This window comes from Panthera onca, chromosome D4 (assembly GCF_046562875.1).
Source record: "Panthera onca isolate mPanOnc1 chromosome D4, mPanOnc1 haplotype 2, whole genome shotgun sequence".
Classification (NCBI taxonomy): domain Eukaryota; kingdom Metazoa; phylum Chordata; class Mammalia; order Carnivora; family Felidae; genus Panthera; species Panthera onca.
The window spans coordinates 58,275,968-58,292,319 of record NC_138351.1 but is presented as its reverse complement, the minus strand read 5'-3'; the positions used below and the strand labels follow the sequence as shown (position 1 = coordinate 58,292,319).

The 16,352-nt window shown below is 48.5% G+C and overlaps 2 protein-coding genes across 3 annotated transcripts; both read right to left on the bottom strand.

The window, feature by feature from the left end:
• Positions 1-324: 324 nt before the first annotated feature.
• SPAAR (small regulatory polypeptide of amino acid response) lies at positions 325-1,491 on the bottom strand. The gene has a single exon (XM_060609347.3). It carries the CDS (start codon positions 1,489-1,491, stop codon positions 1,264-1,266), a length of 228 nt encoding a protein of 75 aa, XP_060465330.3. The 3' UTR covers positions 325-1,263.
• A 204-nt stretch (positions 1,492-1,695) lies between these two features.
• On the bottom strand, positions 1,696-6,663 carry HRCT1 (histidine rich carboxyl terminus 1). 2 transcript variants are annotated; one of them, XM_078436696.2, is made up of 2 exons: positions 5,751-6,663; positions 1,696-1,809 (listed from the first exon to the last, which is right to left on the bottom strand). In XM_078436696.2, exon 1 carries the CDS (start codon positions 6,652-6,654, stop codon positions 6,313-6,315), a length of 342 nt encoding a protein of 113 aa, XP_078292822.1. In that variant the 5' UTR covers positions 6,655-6,663; the 3' UTR covers positions 1,696-1,809; positions 5,751-6,312. The 2 variants fall into 2 exon arrangements, with proteins under 2 accessions (XP_078292822.1, XP_078292823.1); XM_078436697.2 differs by having other exon boundaries at positions 1,718-1,809; positions 6,239-6,663.
• Positions 6,664-16,352: the final 9,689 nt, after the last annotated feature.

The following is a 16,352-nucleotide window of genomic DNA, read 5'->3' as shown; positions in this document are numbered from 1 at the left end:
TGCTCCCCTGCTCCATCCCTCTCCACCAGCCTCTCCCCCTGGCCCCTTCCCCCTCTGCACCTCTACAGCCCCAAGCCTCTCTCTGAGAGCCCTTCCTGCGGCAGCCACAAGGCCAAGATGGCCTGTCTAGGTACCCGTAGAGGCCAGACCCCTGTCAGGGTCAGTTTTTCCCTCCTCAATAAGCAGGTCCTAGGAGAGGCATCCATTCAAGTCAGGATGGAGACATATGAGCCAGGAGAGCCAGAAGTTTGCGTCCTTCAAACCATATTCTAAACCTGGCACAGCCTTCATTTCCTGCTACAGAGAAAACAGATTTTCTATTAATGAAAACTGAGCATGTCTTTATTTGTGATGAAAACAAGAGCTTTGTTACATGCTCTCAATGTAACACAACATTTTAACGTATTTGGAATTATCTTGAAGCTCATGATTTTTCTATCATTCCTAAGTGATGGAAGTCACTTACATTCTCTGAGAATAGAAGTGACCTATAAGAATATAGTAAGAAAGTCTCAAAGTATGTTTCAAAGTCTTTCTGGCGTTGCTGTTAAGAAAACATCTTGTACTTGCTGTGACTTTCTTTTTCCTCTTGATTCTTAACCTTGATTCTTTTCTGTTGATTCTTGAGACGTCTATGAAGGGGTATACATTTTCAATCATAAAATAAATCATGTGTTCCCAGGAAGCAGCCCTTTGGTTTCAGGATCTCAGGGCTGATTCAGGCAACTGGCAGGAGACAATTCTCGGCATCAGGTTCTTTGCAATGTGCACTTGCAAGTAACAAAATGACTCAATCAGAAGGGAGATAAAAACATAAAAATGTCTACTTGAGCTCACTGTTTCTTCTGGTGGCAAGAGAACCAGTGTCACAGGCATCCCGGGGTAACCTGAGTGAACCAGCACTCTGTTTACAATAAATTCCAGTGACATCTCAGTCCCCCATGTAAATCAGAAGAGCTGGCTCACCGTGCAATCTGACACTGCCCAGCAGTCACTCTTCAGGCCTCTCCTAAGCCCCATCCTGTGGGAAGGGTCCGGCTGAGCTCTCAGGGGTCCAAGCTGAATTCCGTCTGGTCCCACTGCTGCGGATCTCCCAGGCTGGAGGGCACAGCAAAGTGAGATGGGATGGGACGGGGAGCTTGCAGAATAGAGGCAGGGAAGGACAGGAATGCAGCATTGGAGGAGTAGGACACCGGGGAAGGCTCGCTGGGTGACGAGTGAATCTGACCCACCAGCAGAACAAATCCTGGGGACTGTCAGGCCTCACATGAAGGTCCAGAAGTCCCGGGCACCCACCACTGGTTGGGCATGGTGACCTGGCCCCGTGAAGAAAGAAGCCTCCTGGCAAAACGTGGCCACTGTAAAGCTGTGGCCGGGGCCCCCCTGAGGATCCTGGGTCCTTGAGTCACAGCTGAAGCAGCACAGGATGCAGGTGATGGCTACGGTGACCACAAACAGCACGGCCACCACTCCGATCACTGCTGTTTCCATGGCCCCACGTGGCAGATGACCGGCTGAGCCCTAGCTCCCCATCCAAAACAGGGTGCCCTTGGTGGTGGCAGGCACTCTGCCCTTCCAGCCGCTCTCCTTGTGGTCTCCTAAGCGGATGCTGGTCTGAGGCCCTGGGTCACGGCCCTTCTGGGCCATGGGGCACCCCGCATGGTGCTACTCAGACCTCGGTGGGTCTCTGTTATTGTTTTCTAAGCCTCTGGTCTGGATTCCAAGAACCGTGGTCAACTCCGCTGGCGACTTCTGGAAGAAGAGCTGTCCTGAAAGATGTGAGCACAAGACTTCCTGGACTTGGAGGGGCTGGAAAGAAGGAACAGAAGACTTCGCTCAGAGGGAACATTGCCAACCCTGCCCCCTGGTGACGCCTACAGATTTCAAGAGAGTTTGTCTTCTCAGACAAAAGACCTGGGGACCCCGGATGAGCCTGGGCTCCGCCCCTAGAAGAACCTTGGGCCAGTCCTTGAATCAGCCTATCCGATGCCTCCTGAGCTCCTGGACCTGAGCAGGGGCAGGAACGCAGGTGGGGAGGAAGGCTCTGTGCCAGGTCGGGGCGGAGGCACTGCCAGGTCGCCACAAGGGCCGTGGGGCCTTTGGCAGGGGGCTGTGGTCCCTTTCACTTGGCATCCTTATCTGCATGGGGTGGGAGAGCGCTTTCTAGATAGGGCAGGATCCAAACCCCTTCAGTGATTCACTATGGGGCTCCTTCACCCTGTGGTTCCTGTTCCAGGAGAAGCCGTCTTCTGCATGGCCTCCCCCCTCCCCAACCCTCCTTGCTGCCTGCTCACACTCGGATGCTGTGAAAACTTACCCTGGGCTTCTCCAAGCGACAGAGCCGGCAGTGGTGCCATGGCCTCCTGACCTGGGGGCCACCCCAGGGGCCAGGCCACGGCACACTCATCCCTGGGCGCTGCAGCCTTGGTCCTGCTTGGGACAAGGCTCCGAGATGTCTGAGCAGCTCTGAGAACTTCCTGGATTCCTTCCTCCAATTGTGAGTGTGGGCCCAGGACCTGCACAGCTGCCTGCCCCCTCCGTGACTGCACTTACCCCACCCCCCCACACACCCACACCATTGCAGCCCGACGAGGCAGGCTCTCCACTTAGCCCATCCGGGTGAGGGGCCAGCCAGGCCAGGCCACCCAGGAAGTCTGCCAGAAGGGCTGCCTCCTGACCGCCACCCGGTCCTGGCTCTTCCACAGCTAACCGCCTGAGACGACCCCACTTCCAGAAAGGAGGCTGGATTGCCGGTCCCACTTGACCCAAACTCTGAGAAACAGAGCAGTGAGGAACAATGCTTCCAGGTACCAGGCACAGGGTTTCTTGAGAGTTCTCCAAGGCCCCAGTGAATTTTCTTTAGTACCAGTTTTAGGAAGTTGCTAAGTGCAGGATGAGAGAGCAACTATTTGGACTAAATGAGGCCTGTCATGTTCTCACTCTTCCCTTTTCCAGGATGAGCTCCGGGCTCTTCCTCTGCATGAACAGCATTGGGCAAGCCGGGCCCATGGCAAACCTGGACACCTCAGATTATTTGTGTTAAGTAGGGCAGCCAGAGCAGAAAGGAAACACGATGCACCAGTCTGGGGCACATGGTTTCAGACTGAATCACCAAAATCAACTCGCCAGTTCAGGAGACAGAGGGCACCAGAGGAATCCGGTTTCAAACTGAATTATTTGTTTCTTTGAATTCTCGTTTGCCTGTTCTTTGTGGACGCATGTAGTTGGAGGCCACCCATTGTAGATGTGTGTTTTTCAGCATTTTAAAACTGGAATAAAGGACAATTGCTCAGCCCTCTTGTCTTCTGCCTTGGATGGGTTTCCTTATCTGTTTCTGAGATTGGGGCCCCTTCTCTGATTCGCCAGTAAACTAGGCCTTCTGATCCATTCTGACAACAGACATTCAATAGTTGAACACAGGCTGTGTGGCGCAATGAGAGGGCGCCAGGGATATTGTGAGGACAGGTCCAGTCTGCTGCGAAGGCTCCTCAGGGTTGCATATGATGTCACACCCGCAGTCTGCAACATGGAATGACCAACACGGCATCTCAAGCCCAGGGCACAAGGAGCCATCCTTGATGAAGATGGACAGGGTGCACTTACTTTCACCACAATGCCCACTCAGTTCAGGGTCCTTGCCTTCAACTATCCCCCAACAGCCCTGTCCCGTGATTTAAGTGGCAGCAGCATTATCAGGCGAGTTGGAAAGATCAAGACAGCCATACATGTTTACTACTGCTCAGAGACGTTTGTGCTAAGGGCTTTTTTCTGGGTATCTTCTCCTCTTGTGACTTTGTAATCCTGTGATATACAGCCCCTGACCATGGACCCCAGATGCCGTGGGACTTCCCAAGATAACTACCATTTAGATACATATGTGTCGCCCACAGCTACCATCATCAACTGATCAGAAAAAGACACATCCCTTACTTTCCCTTACATTAGAAGGGCAAAGATGATGGCAGACATCCTAAAGCAGAGAGAATAGAGCTCCCCCAGAGACTCCAGGCCACATTTAGGAAAGGCAGGCCATCCGAGACTGACACAGGGCTACATAAAGAGATGAGGGAGGAGAGGGGACGTCCAAGCCAGCAGGCCCACCCATGTCCATCTGTTAAATGTTTCCCACTTTTCAGGCCCCCAACACTGGGGATGGAGGGGGAGCACAGGCCCCCTCAGCAAGGGCCCCAGGAGCTCAGAGGCCTAATCCCCTCAAGGTCCTACTGCCATACTTGGTGTCCCTCAAGCCCCAAACTTCTGGCAGCGGTTATTCTGATCATATTTACTTTCCCAGAGAGCATGACGTTCTGAGAATTTTTCCTGAGCATCTGTTGTGTGGGCTGGTTCTGCACTGGGGGCAGGGAGCCCTCAAAGTTTCTTAGATGCATGAGGGCAGGGGCCCTTGAATCCTGCCATAAATCTCTGGGGAAGAGACAGATGTGTTCAGTGTTCCACCAGAAATATAAAAATAAATATGAATAACAAATTGGAAACCCATAGGAGGGAGCAACAAATTCTTCTTGGGCAAAGACACAGAGAGGGGAAAGTACGAGGTGTTTTCTGGGGCCAATGACCAGAGCAGTGTGGATAGGACAAAAGGAGCAAGGGACAGGGACCAGATCAGGGGCCTTTAATAACCAACCGGGAGGCAGGGACTTCACCCCTAGGGCTATAAAGGAGTTTCGGCAGATCCTACAGGCCACGGTGCAGAGATGCTTCAAAAAGGGACAGGGCTGGACGTGGGCAGGAGTCCAGATTGGCGGGGTCGGGGGAGGACAAGCTAGGACAGACTCGGGAATGCTGGAGGGGAGGCAGATTTGAAGGACACTGCAGAGATAAAATCAGCAGTACGTGGTGACCCGTGACCTACTTTCCCAGCCCAGAAACCTAGCACGGCTGTCAGTGTGGATTTGCCTCCCTCTCCCCCTTACACCTCCAACCCTCACAGAGAATCCACCAGGAACTAGAAAAGAAACAGGATGTTCTGTTCCAATGAGTCACCAGGCCCCTGACTTTCTGGCCCGTTCTCGAGCCCCTCCCCACCACCTCTCCTGGCCCCTAAGGCTCTCCTCTCTCTGCTTCCCACCCAAACCCAGGCTGAAGGCCTCAGGACAAGATTTCCTTCCTCCCTGTGGAATTGTGCCAGCTATTCATGGGGTATGCGGAACATGCCTCCAGACTTTGGCAAGAAGAGGTCTCTGCTATCGATCCATTTTAGGGAAGAGGAAACTGAGATCCTGGGGAGACAAGCACTCTCCCAAGGCCACCCAGCACCACCTCCTCCAGTTTAAAGAACCTCCCAGCCCCTCTGCTATACACAGGCACCAGTGGGTCCGGGAGCTGGAGCCTCAAGGCTTGGATAAGAAACCCTGATCGAGTTATCAAGGACACACTGAATTCAACACAGCTCACAGACTGGGGCTTCTGCAGGTCCCAGGGTTCAGTCTGCCCTGGAGATGCACTGGAAAGAGCACTGGAGAAAGAGCCCTTGGTGACCAGGCTGGGTGAGCGTGGCCTCACCCCTCTTCTCTGAGCCCCTGGACTGTCCCACAGAAGCCCAAAGCCCCCCTGGTACACAGAGAGCCCTCTCTAGGCAGGGCTGCGTGCAAACCCCACGTCCTCCCTCAGAGCTTAGGCCCCAAGCTTTTCTCTCCTACTGCCCTTGGAGCACCACAGGGCCTGCCCAGTTTCCCCCAGGGCACGGCCAGCCCTCAAGCAGCAGGCAGAAGCTGCCCGTGCCAGGCACTCACTTCTCATCAGAGAAGGATGTTCCCAGGGCATTGCAGACACATGCCTGGCGGCTCGATCCTTCTCTCCCACTCGAGCTGTACGATCAAGAGCCTCTTCACAAAAGCTTCCTCGTAGTTTTTATTTTCTTGTATTAAGGCACCAGTGAATTGACCTTGCAGCCTCATACTGTCTTCTCCAAACACAAGCATTGCTGTCCCCTCCCAGCTACGCCCCTGGCCAGGGCCTGAGTAAATCAGAGGACAGCACTTCAGAGAGCACGGTACATCCTCTGTGCATCCACATGCACTGGTGTCCCCTGGGAGTTACAGTCACAGGCAGGGTCCATCCCCAAAGGACCATCTCTGCTCTCAACTTGTTATCTTCCAGTGTGCGCAGGGCCACCCCTGTGCTCCTCGCTTCTCTCCTTATAGTACCCTGGGGGGGCGGGGGGGGGGGTAGTATGCAAAAGAAGCCAAGCAGGACCCAGGGCACAGTACTCAGTGTTTACCACAGAGAGGCGCCCTTCTGCACAGGAGCATGGGGGTCCACGGGAGGGCAGGCAGTGGCTGCCATTCACAGACGTCAGTGGTGGCCTCGGTGGGCATGGAGGTGGGCTTGGTGGTGGGCTTGGTGGTAGAGGTGTCGGTGGAGGCGATGGTGGTGGAGGCCCACGTGGTGCGTGTGAGACACGTGGCCAGGATGACGGAAACAGTGAGTGTGCCCCGGGTGGCCCCTGCCCGGGAGGAGCCAAGGCTGGGCCCACCGGACTCGGTTTCTCCTCGCGGCCGGGCGGTTCCTCTCCACATCATGGTCCCGCTGTCCGTGGTACAGGCAGGTGGCCAGCAGCAGCACCAAGAGCAGAAGAGCCATGGCAATGCCTGTGATCAAGCCCGCGAGGGTCGTGCTTCCCAGGAGGCCTAGCATCTGGAAGCTGGACAGTCCTTCCTCTCGGCAGCTCCCTGCTGCTGCCTCCCCTTCGGCGGCCTCTGCTCAGCCCTCACACTCACTGGACTTTGTTGCCTCAGCTCCTGCGGTCTGGAGAGCAGCCAGGGAATGTGGGTGCCGCCTCTTTGGGCTGGAGCTGCCCGCCAAGTAAGAGGCCAGGCGACTGTTAACTCTGGGGAGGTCCATGGGGAGGCTGGGTGGGGACAGAGGAACTGTCAGGAGGGGCTGTGGAAGGAAGAACCCTGAGGCTGAAGACAAGAGGTCCCGGCCCCCCCATGCCTGTCACCTGGCCAAGCGACCAAACCGGCCCCTTCCCCTCCCTGGCCTCCGCTCCCTCCTCTTTTAGACAGGACAGCATAGCAAGTAAGAACATAGGTTCTGGAACAACACAACGCACTAGTTCTATGACTATACACAAGTTACTTGACCTCTTTGTGCCTCCGTTTCCTCATCTGTAAGATGGCTAATAAGAGTAACTTTCTGGGGCACCTGAGCGGCTCGGTCGGTTGAGGCTCTTGCCTTTGGCCCAGGTCATGATCCCAGGGTCATGGGATTGAGCCCCAAGTCAGGCTCTGTGCTGAGTGTGGAGTCTGCTTGAGACTCTCTCTCCCTCTGCCCCTCTCTCCTGCTTATGTTCTCTTGCACTCTCTCTCTCTCTCTCAGATTAAAAAAGAAAAGAAAGAAAAAGAGTACCTTCCCCCATACATATGGTTTTCTAAGGATTTGAGCAGTTAAGATTATAAAGCACTTAAACCAGTCCCTGACACATGTTTGCCATCAATATCGCAGTGGAGTTTGGGCTGGGGAGACCTCAGCATTTGAGCGCCTCTGGCTCTCTGTCCTGCTGCTGGAGTCCTCCAGGACAGGGGCGGGCCCTGTGCAATGAATTGTCCTGTACTTCCAGAGCTCAGTGAGGCACTGCGGGCAGATTCATCACTGAGAGAGCCAGACGCTGTCTCTAGGTCCTCGGTACCCAGTCTGGGAGTTACCCATGCTGCAGGAGGCAGGGAGGGGGCTGCTGAGCTCAGAAAGGCCAGGCGCCATCCCAGCCTCCTGGTTCCCCATTCAACAGTCTTGACTGGCCATAAATGGCAGGCTTCTGGCTCCGTCCCATACCTTCTGAGCAGCAGAAGTGACATACCATTCCTTACTGGTGGAGAATTTACAGAGCAGGCCGGACCTGAACAGCCGCAGACTCCCCTACCCCTCCTGGTCCCAAATCCCCTCTGTTCATCCTAAACAAGTACTGTCCATTTGGCTCACGTGCCTCAGGGCTGGGCACCCGCTATCTCCCTGGGGAGCCCTTTCTGCTGTGGGTTTGTCAAGCTGTCCTCAAAGCTCCTTTTCACATGAGGCTCTCTGTCTCACCCTATGAGACCACAGATGTCCAGGGACCCTCCACAGTGAGCGCCCCCACCGTTTCTATCCTTCCCTGCTGTGTGCTCATCTCTCTACCACCTGGAGGAGTGTTTTCAGCAGCCAGCCTCTGTGTGACCTTACACAAGCCCGTCCCCTGACCCAGCCCGGTTCCTCCTCTGGAAAAGTTCCAAGGCAAAAGGTGACCTCCGGGGACTTTCCCTCTCAGACCTCAATGAGATGAGCTCTCTCAGGGAGGCCTCAAACCCTTAGTGAAAACCCTCTCTGGATGAAAACGTCAAACATTCCCTTCAACCAAATTGGGCTCAGGGGGCAGCAGGTCTAATGAGTCCTGGGGCTTTTGCCCTCAGAGTGAAAGCCAATTCAACTTTTAATGATGCTGGAGTGAGAGCTCCTTCCTATGGCTTCCAGGGCCCTGGGGGCCCAGCTGCCTTCCCTCGGGGCCTATTAAGGAAGGAAGTCTGCTGGAAGGAGGAGGAGGAAGGCAACAGAACTTTCTCCTTCTCTAAGGAGATTCCCACTCCACACCAGCCACAGATGGGGCAGGACCCTGCAAACTGCAGACATGCAGAGCTTCAGTCAGCACAAAGCACTCTTGGAATCACCCAGACCCAGCCCTCACTGAGAGTTAGAGAAATTGAGGCCAGAGAAGGGAAGTGACTTGCTTAAGTTTTCCCAGCTTTGTGGGCTATTCTGTACAGCAGGTAATCAAGACAGCACTATTCCTAGAGTGAGGGGGGCATCCAGAGTGAGAGTCTGAGATCAGCTGGTGATCTTCTACAGAGATAACCGGGAAAGGGCTATACAGATGTGAATGAATCTGAACTCCCCACCTCTCTATCTCTCTCTCTCTTTCTCTCTCTCTCCCTCCCTCCCTCCCTCCCTCACTCTCTCACACACACACGTGACATTTGTTTTCTTAAGTGCAGGGTCACTTCCCATCTGGACAGAAGATAGGATCCCAGAGTGGGTGTTTGATTAGATGCTGAGCACTCGGGGGAAGGTATAGAGACCACAGTCCTCTGGGACTGCAGAAGTAACTGAGACCTTCTTGGAGTCCCAACTGAACACAAGGGTTTGCAGGGCTGATGGCTTTAGAGGAACGTGAGACTGTGTCAGAAAAGCTCTTGTGTAGCACTATGGTTGTATTTCTCTCATGGGGTTTGGACTTCTGCACCCCGCACAAGCTACCTTCCTAGCTGAGGGACTGGAGTTTCAGACTATACAGCTGAAAGATCAGCCTTTTGGAGTTCCTATCATTTAGCTTCATGCCCATTCTTTCCAGAGTGCACAGATTTATGCATTCACTCACATATCTGTGCACCCTTGTAAATTGCTCTGTAGGTAAACTCATGCACCGAGAATTGTGTGTGTACACATACTCAGGCACATATTCATGCACATATGCATGAGTGCATACAAGTTCCATACAAGCTCACAAACTCCTGCGTGTACAAGATACAAGTGGTTCTTGGCTGTCCCAAGAGAGCAACCATTGTTTTCAGCGCTTGGTAGCACCACCTAGTGGTGAAACTGTAAAAAAATCAGTTTTGTATTCTGATCTTTGTTTATAGATCATAATTTGAATCCATTTACTTAACTCCTCTCTGTTCCAGATTCTGGTCTGGAAATTTTAAGGAATTTCCACAAGATATAGTACAAATGAAACCATATTGATGGAGGCACTGACTAAGGAAGGGTGTCTCTGGGAGGTAATGAAGGTTATGCCCCAGCAGAGCCTCCCCTAAGACCTATGATAGACAGCCAAGACTAGGAATGAGGGTGAGGTGGGCACTGGCAAAAAACAAGTTGAGTGACTTTAGGTATTGCACGAGTGGCTGCTCTCAGAAGAAAGGCCAAGACTCAGCTCATCTTTTGTTCTGCACAAAAAGCAGGGATATTGGCCAGCATGTTCCTAACTTGGCTTGCTCGTGCCAGTTAGAGAAGGGAGATACTCCTCTGCCTAACCGTGGGTGGCCTTAGTAAATACTGAAAAGAAGTTGCCAAGAACAGCAGCAAACCTTTCTCCTCTTCTCAGGAGCTCTCCCTGCCCTAATCATGGTCAAGTAGACCACCCCCAACCCCAATCTAAAAAACTAAATCATAAACAACCAGGCTCTTTTTTCTTCTTTCTCCATTTGCCTTACACCAACATGCTTGAAAATAAGCTACAGAATTTTTATAGAACTATTTCAATTACAATACCAAACAAACATCAGTCTAGGTCCCTCTTTAAAGCAAGCAAATAGGGTCACCTGGGTGGCTCAGTCAGACAAGCATCCGACTCTTGATTTTGGCTCAGGTCATGATCTCACAGTTTGTGGGGATCAAGCCCTATGTCTCACTAATAGTGCAGAGCCTGCTTGGGATTCTCTCTCTTCCTCTCTCTCTGCCCCTGCCCCACTCACATGTATGCGCACTCTCTCTCTCAAAATAAATAAACTTTAAAAATAAATGAATAAAGTGAGCAAATAGAGAAAATTGCTAGATATATGAAAAAAGATATCAAGTATTGTACCTTATTACCAAGGTTACTAGAATCTAAAAAATGGAGAAATAGTAAAATCCCAAAATTTATATTCTAAATAATATTCAAAAGCCAATCCATACATGAATTTGGGAAAATACTCAAAGCAGGAAATTTACTCTCAGATTAAAAATCAAATCAGGAAAGATTGCTTTGAGAACCATCCTCATAAGTCTCAGGGGAAAAAAAGGAATAAAGAGAGAAAGAGAGGGAAGAAATGGCCAGGAAATCAAATATGCTTATATAGCAGACATTCTAGAAGTAGAGAACAGAGCCCATGGAGAAATGATCATTAAAGAAATAAAGAAGGGCACCTGGGTGGCTCAGTTGGTTAAGCATCCAACTCTTGATTTTGGCTCAGGTCATGTTCTCACAGTTCATGAGTATGAGCCCTGCGTTGAACTCTGTGCTGACAGTGCAGAGCCTTCTTGGGATTCTCTCTCTCTCCCTCTCTCTCCGTCCCTCCCCCCATCCCCTCTCAAGATAAATAAACTTAAAAAAAACTTCCCTGAGCTGAAGAATTCCATCTTTAGATGAAAAGTTACCCTGAGTACTAGGCAGACTATTTGAAGAAGCCAGAGCAAGCCATCTAGGTACACCCAGGTGAAATTTTGACATTAAAAATGTGATGTAAAAAATATATATAAAGGAACTCAAATGTTACAGTCATTATGTAAATAGTCTGGCAGTTTCTTACAAAACTAAACACATGTTACCATATGATCCAGCAATCACACCTCTTGGTATTAACACAAAGTAATTTAAAACTTATGTTCACACAAAACCTGCATACAGATGTTTATAGCAGCTTTATTCTTTTTTTTGTGTTTATTTATTTTCGAGAGAGAGCACAAGCAGGTGGAGGGGCAGAGAGAGAGATGGAGACACAGAATCTGAAGGCGGCTGCAGGCTCTGAGACAGCTCAGAGCCCGACACAGGACTCAAACCCACAAACTATAAGATCATGATCTGATATGAAGTTGGATGCTTGGCTGACTGAGCCACCCAGGCACCCCAGCAACTTTATTCTTAATTGCCAAAACTTAGAAGCAACCAAGATGTCCTTCAGTAGGTGAATGAATAAGTAAACTAAGGTATATTGAAACAGTGGACTATTATTCAGCACTAAGAAGAAATAAGCTATCAAGCCATTAAAAGACACGGAGGAAATCTTAAATGCATTTTAGTAAGAGAAAGAAGACAATCTGAAAAGGCCACATACTGTATGATTCCAACTATATGATATTCTGGAAAAGGCCAAACTATGGAGACAAAAGAATCAGTGGCTGCCAGCAGCTAGAGAGGAGAGAGGAATGAATAGGCGGAGCACAGAGGCAACAGTGCCATTGCCAGTGTTTAGGGCAGTGAAACTATTTCGCAGGCACTATCCTGGTGGGTACATGTCATTATACATCAGGAAAGCCCTTACAATGTACAACACCAAGAGTTAACCCTAATGTAGACTATGTACTTTGGGTGACTCTGATATATGGATGCAGGTTCATTGATTATAACAAATGTACCACCATGGTGCCAAATGTTGACAGTGGTGAAGTCTGTGCATATGTGGAGACAGGAAGTATGTGGGAGATTTCTGTACATTCCACTCAGTTTTGCTGTGCACCTAAAACTGCTCTAAAAAAAATAGTCTATTTTAAAAAAGGGAAAGGAGGGGCGCCTGGGTGGCTCAGTTAAGTGTCCGACTTTGCCGCAGGTCATGATTTCATGGTTTGTGAGTTCGAGCCCCACGTTGGGCTCTGTGCTGACAGCTCAGAGCCTGGAGCCTGCTTCTGATTCGGTGTCTCCCTCTCTCTCCCTGCCCCCTCCCTTTCTCACACTCTGGCTCTCTCTCTCTCTCTCTCTCAAAAATAAATAAACATTAAAAAAAATTTAATAAAAAAAATGATCCTACAAATAACAGGAGCTGTTCAAACTGTCTCAAAGAATAGAGAAAGAAACTTTCCTTTTTTAATCTATAAAATTTACTTTAGGGGCGCCTGGGTGGCTCAGTCGGTTGGGCGTCCGACTTCGGCTCAGGTCATGATCTCACGGTTCGTGAGTTCGAGCCCCGCGTTGGGCTCTGTGCTGACAGCTCAGAGCCTGGAGCCTGTTTCGGATTCTGTGTCTCCCTCTCTCTCTCTGCCCCTTCCCTGATCATGCTGTGTCTCTCTCTGTCTCAAAAATAAATAAACATTAAAAAATTAAAGAAAGAAAGAAAGAAAGAAAGAAAGAAAGAAAGAAAGAAAGAAAAGAGCCAGCTCATTTTGAAAAAAAAAAAAATTTACTTTATAAAACTAGCATAATAATCCTGATACCAGGGGCGCCTGGGTGGCTCAGTCAGTTGAACGTCCAACTTCGACTCAGGTCATGATCTCACAGCTCATGAGTTTGAGCCCCACGTCAGGCTCTGTGCTAACAGCTCAGGACCTGGAGCCTGCTTCTGCTTCTGTGTCTCCCTCTCTCTCTGCCTCTCCCCCACTCAACACTCTGTCTCTCTCTCTCTCAAAAATAAATAAACATTAAAAAAAATTTTTTAATAATCCTGATACCAACCCTGACAACTATAGCATGAAAACACTATAGACAAATATCAAAATTCTAAAAAATGAATACCATGTTTGTATCCCTAGCAGAATACTGAAAGACTAATACTCCATAAGCAAATACAGTTTATTCTAGGAATGTGAGGGTGGTTTGATATTTTTAGAAATCTATTGTTGTAATTAATTATATAAATAGTGTAAAAGGAGTAAAACCATACAATCACCTCAATAGATGGCAGAAAGACATTTGATAAAATTCACTATTCATTCCTGATAAATATACAAATGAACAAAAAAATAGAAGTGTAGTATTAGAAGGATACTCTCTTAATATGATTAAAAAGAAAAATATCTCAAACAGTAGCCAACATCATGACTGTTGGTAAAAAAAAAAAACACAGATGTTCTCATGAAAATCAGAAATAATTAAGAATGTTCACACTCACAAACTGAGGGTTGATGGGGGGTGGGAGGGAGGGGGGTGGTGGGTATTGAGGAGGGCACCTTTTGGGATGAGCACTGGGTGTTGTATGGAAACCAATTTAACAATAAATTTCATATATTGAAAAATAAATAAATAAAATAAAATAAAATAAAAAAAGAATGTTCACACTCACCACTTTAAAAAAATTACTTTTATTTTTAATTTATTTGTATCTATTTATTATTATTTTGAGAGAAAGAGAGAGCATACACACACACAGGCAGGGGAGGAGCAAAGGGAGAGGGAGGGAGAGAATCTTAATCAGGCTCCATACACAGCATGGAGTCCAACTTGGAACTCAATCTCATGAACCAACCATGAGATCATGACCTGAGCCAAAAATCAAGAGTGGGACGCTGCTGAACTGACTGAGCCACCCAGGTGCTCCTATGCTCTTTTTTAACTGTGTTAAGTAAAAGTGGTAAGAGAAACATCTGGGTGGCTCAGTCAGTTCAGCGTCTGACTCTTGATTTTGGCTCAGGTCATGATCTCCCAGTTGGTTCATAAGATCAAGCCCCGTGTAGGCTCTGTGCTGACAGCACGAAGCCAGCTTGGGATTCTCTCTCCCTCTCTCTCTGCCCCTCCCCCTACTCACACACTCTCTCTCCCTCAAAATAAATAAATAAACATTTTATTAAAAAAAAAAGAGCATAAGGGTGCCTGGGTGGCTCAGTTGGTTAAGCGTCTGACTTTGGCTCAGGTCATGATCTCATGATTCATGAGTTTAAGCCCCACATGGGGCTCTCTGCTGTCAGCACAGAGGCAGGAGCCTCAGGTCCTTTGCCCCTCCCCTGCTCTCTCTCTCTCTCAAAAATAAATAAACATTTGGGGCGCCTGGGTGGCGCAGTCGGTTAAGCGTCCGACTTCAGCCAGGTCACGATCTCGCGGTCCGTGAGTTCGAGCCCCGCGTCAGGCTCTGGGCTGATGGCTCGGAGCCTGGAGCCTGTTTCCGATTCTGTGTCTCCCTCTCTCTCTGCCCCTCCCCCGTTCATGCTCTGTCTCTCTCTGTCCCAAAAATAAAATAAAATAAAAAATAAAATAAATAAATAAATAAACATTTAAAAAATAAAATAAAATAAATTTTAAAAAGAGCATAAAATAAAAGGCAGAGATCATGAATTATATAATTGCATACCTAGAAAATTTAAATGATTTTGCTAAAAACTATTCACAAATAAGAGGTTAATAAATAAGATTATTTAAAAATAAAAATACAGGGACACCTGGGTAGCTCAGTTGGTTAAGGGTTCGACTTTGGCTCAGGTCATGATCTCGCAGTTCACGAATTTGAGCCCCACGTCCGGCTCTGGGCTGACAGCTCAGAGCTTAGAGCCTCCTTCGGATTCTGTGTGTCCCTCTCTCTCTGTCCCTCCCTCATTTGTACTCTGTCTCTCTCTCTCTCAAAAATAAACAAAACATTTTTTAAAAAGGAATAAATTAAGCAAGAATACTAATGGTGGGGCAAGGAAGAAATGAAACATTCTGCTGAGGAAGGAAATATGTGAGCTTCTTCCTAGGAAGCCCAGGGTATCTGTCTGAAGAAGAATCTGAATTATTACAGAAAGAATACAAAGAAAAGGAATTAATGGGCAATCTTTGACATTCAAAACGGCCCTTTTCCTTGTAAGTCAAGCCATTATTTGGAGAAGGTTTTCTAAGTTCCTTTTTCTCCCCCTTTCAACCTATTGAATCAGGAATCAAGCTGAGGACCCAGGCCACGGAGGTCCCCCACATTGTAGAAAGCTACCCACTTCCACACATGACAGCCGAGTAGCAGAGGTTTGAAGCTCTAAGGTAGATGGGAGCCGTGATATCCAGGGCCAGGGGAATACTGGTCTCTTCTGGCCCCACGTGGTGATGGAAAAGAGAAAAGAGACAGAAGGAGGAGGAATGAAGTATGAAATATGTGAGGTAGCCCCCAGGGAGTTCCAAAAATAAGTGGTGAGACTGTGGGAAGATGGGGTTAGAGATGAGTATATGGAAACACTGACATTACTTGAAAGGAAAATACAGTCTACAAAATCTGGGAACATAAAAATGTGACCTTATCTGTGCGTATAGGGCAGTTAGCGCTGGGAATGTTTGCGTTGTAACCCTAAATATATGCACAGACAAGTCTGGAGAGCTATACAATGTGATGTTAACAGTGCTTCTCTCTGAGTGGTGAGGTTACCAGTGATTGATTTTTATTCTGGCAATCTATATTTTTTAAATTTCAACAATAAACATCTACCTTGTGTAACAATAAAAGCAACAAAAGTTATAGCTTTAGAAAAAATATTCAGAAACCATGCCCACCCAAATAGAATAGCTCTGAATACCAGCCAAGCAATCTACCTCATTCACCAAAGAGCAGTCAGACTCCAGAATCATAAACTCTATTGGTGCCAGCTTAAATATGCCAAAAAGCGTAAGAAGTATACCAGATTGTCTGTCCTCAGAAATGTGTGGGAGCTGATTAATACAAGGGGAATGCTCTTCCCCAGCTCTCCTGGATGGTATGCCCATGAGCATTTAGACGTGAATGTGCAGATAAACAGTAAATTTTCTTGAGCCTCCGTTTCCCCTTACGCACTATGAGAGAAAGACTGGGGACAGACTGAATCTGTACAGTCTAAGTTTTTTTTCCTTCCTGACTTCTCGAGTCTCTGTAACTTTCTGAAACCACCACTGAAAGATAATTGTGACCCTTAAAATTCTATTCGTTTATTTAACTAATATCTATTTAATCAAGCCCTGAATTCAA

What these genes read in the sequence shown, in the direction of transcription:
- SPAAR (XM_060609347.3), bottom strand. Translation starts at nt 1,491, where the DNA reads ATGGAAACAGCAGTGATCGGAGTGGTGGCCGTGCTGTTTGTGGTCACC.
- HRCT1 (XM_078436696.2), bottom strand. Translation starts at nt 6,654, where the DNA reads ATGCTAGGCCTCCTGGGAAGCACGACCCTCGCGGGCTTGATCACAGGC.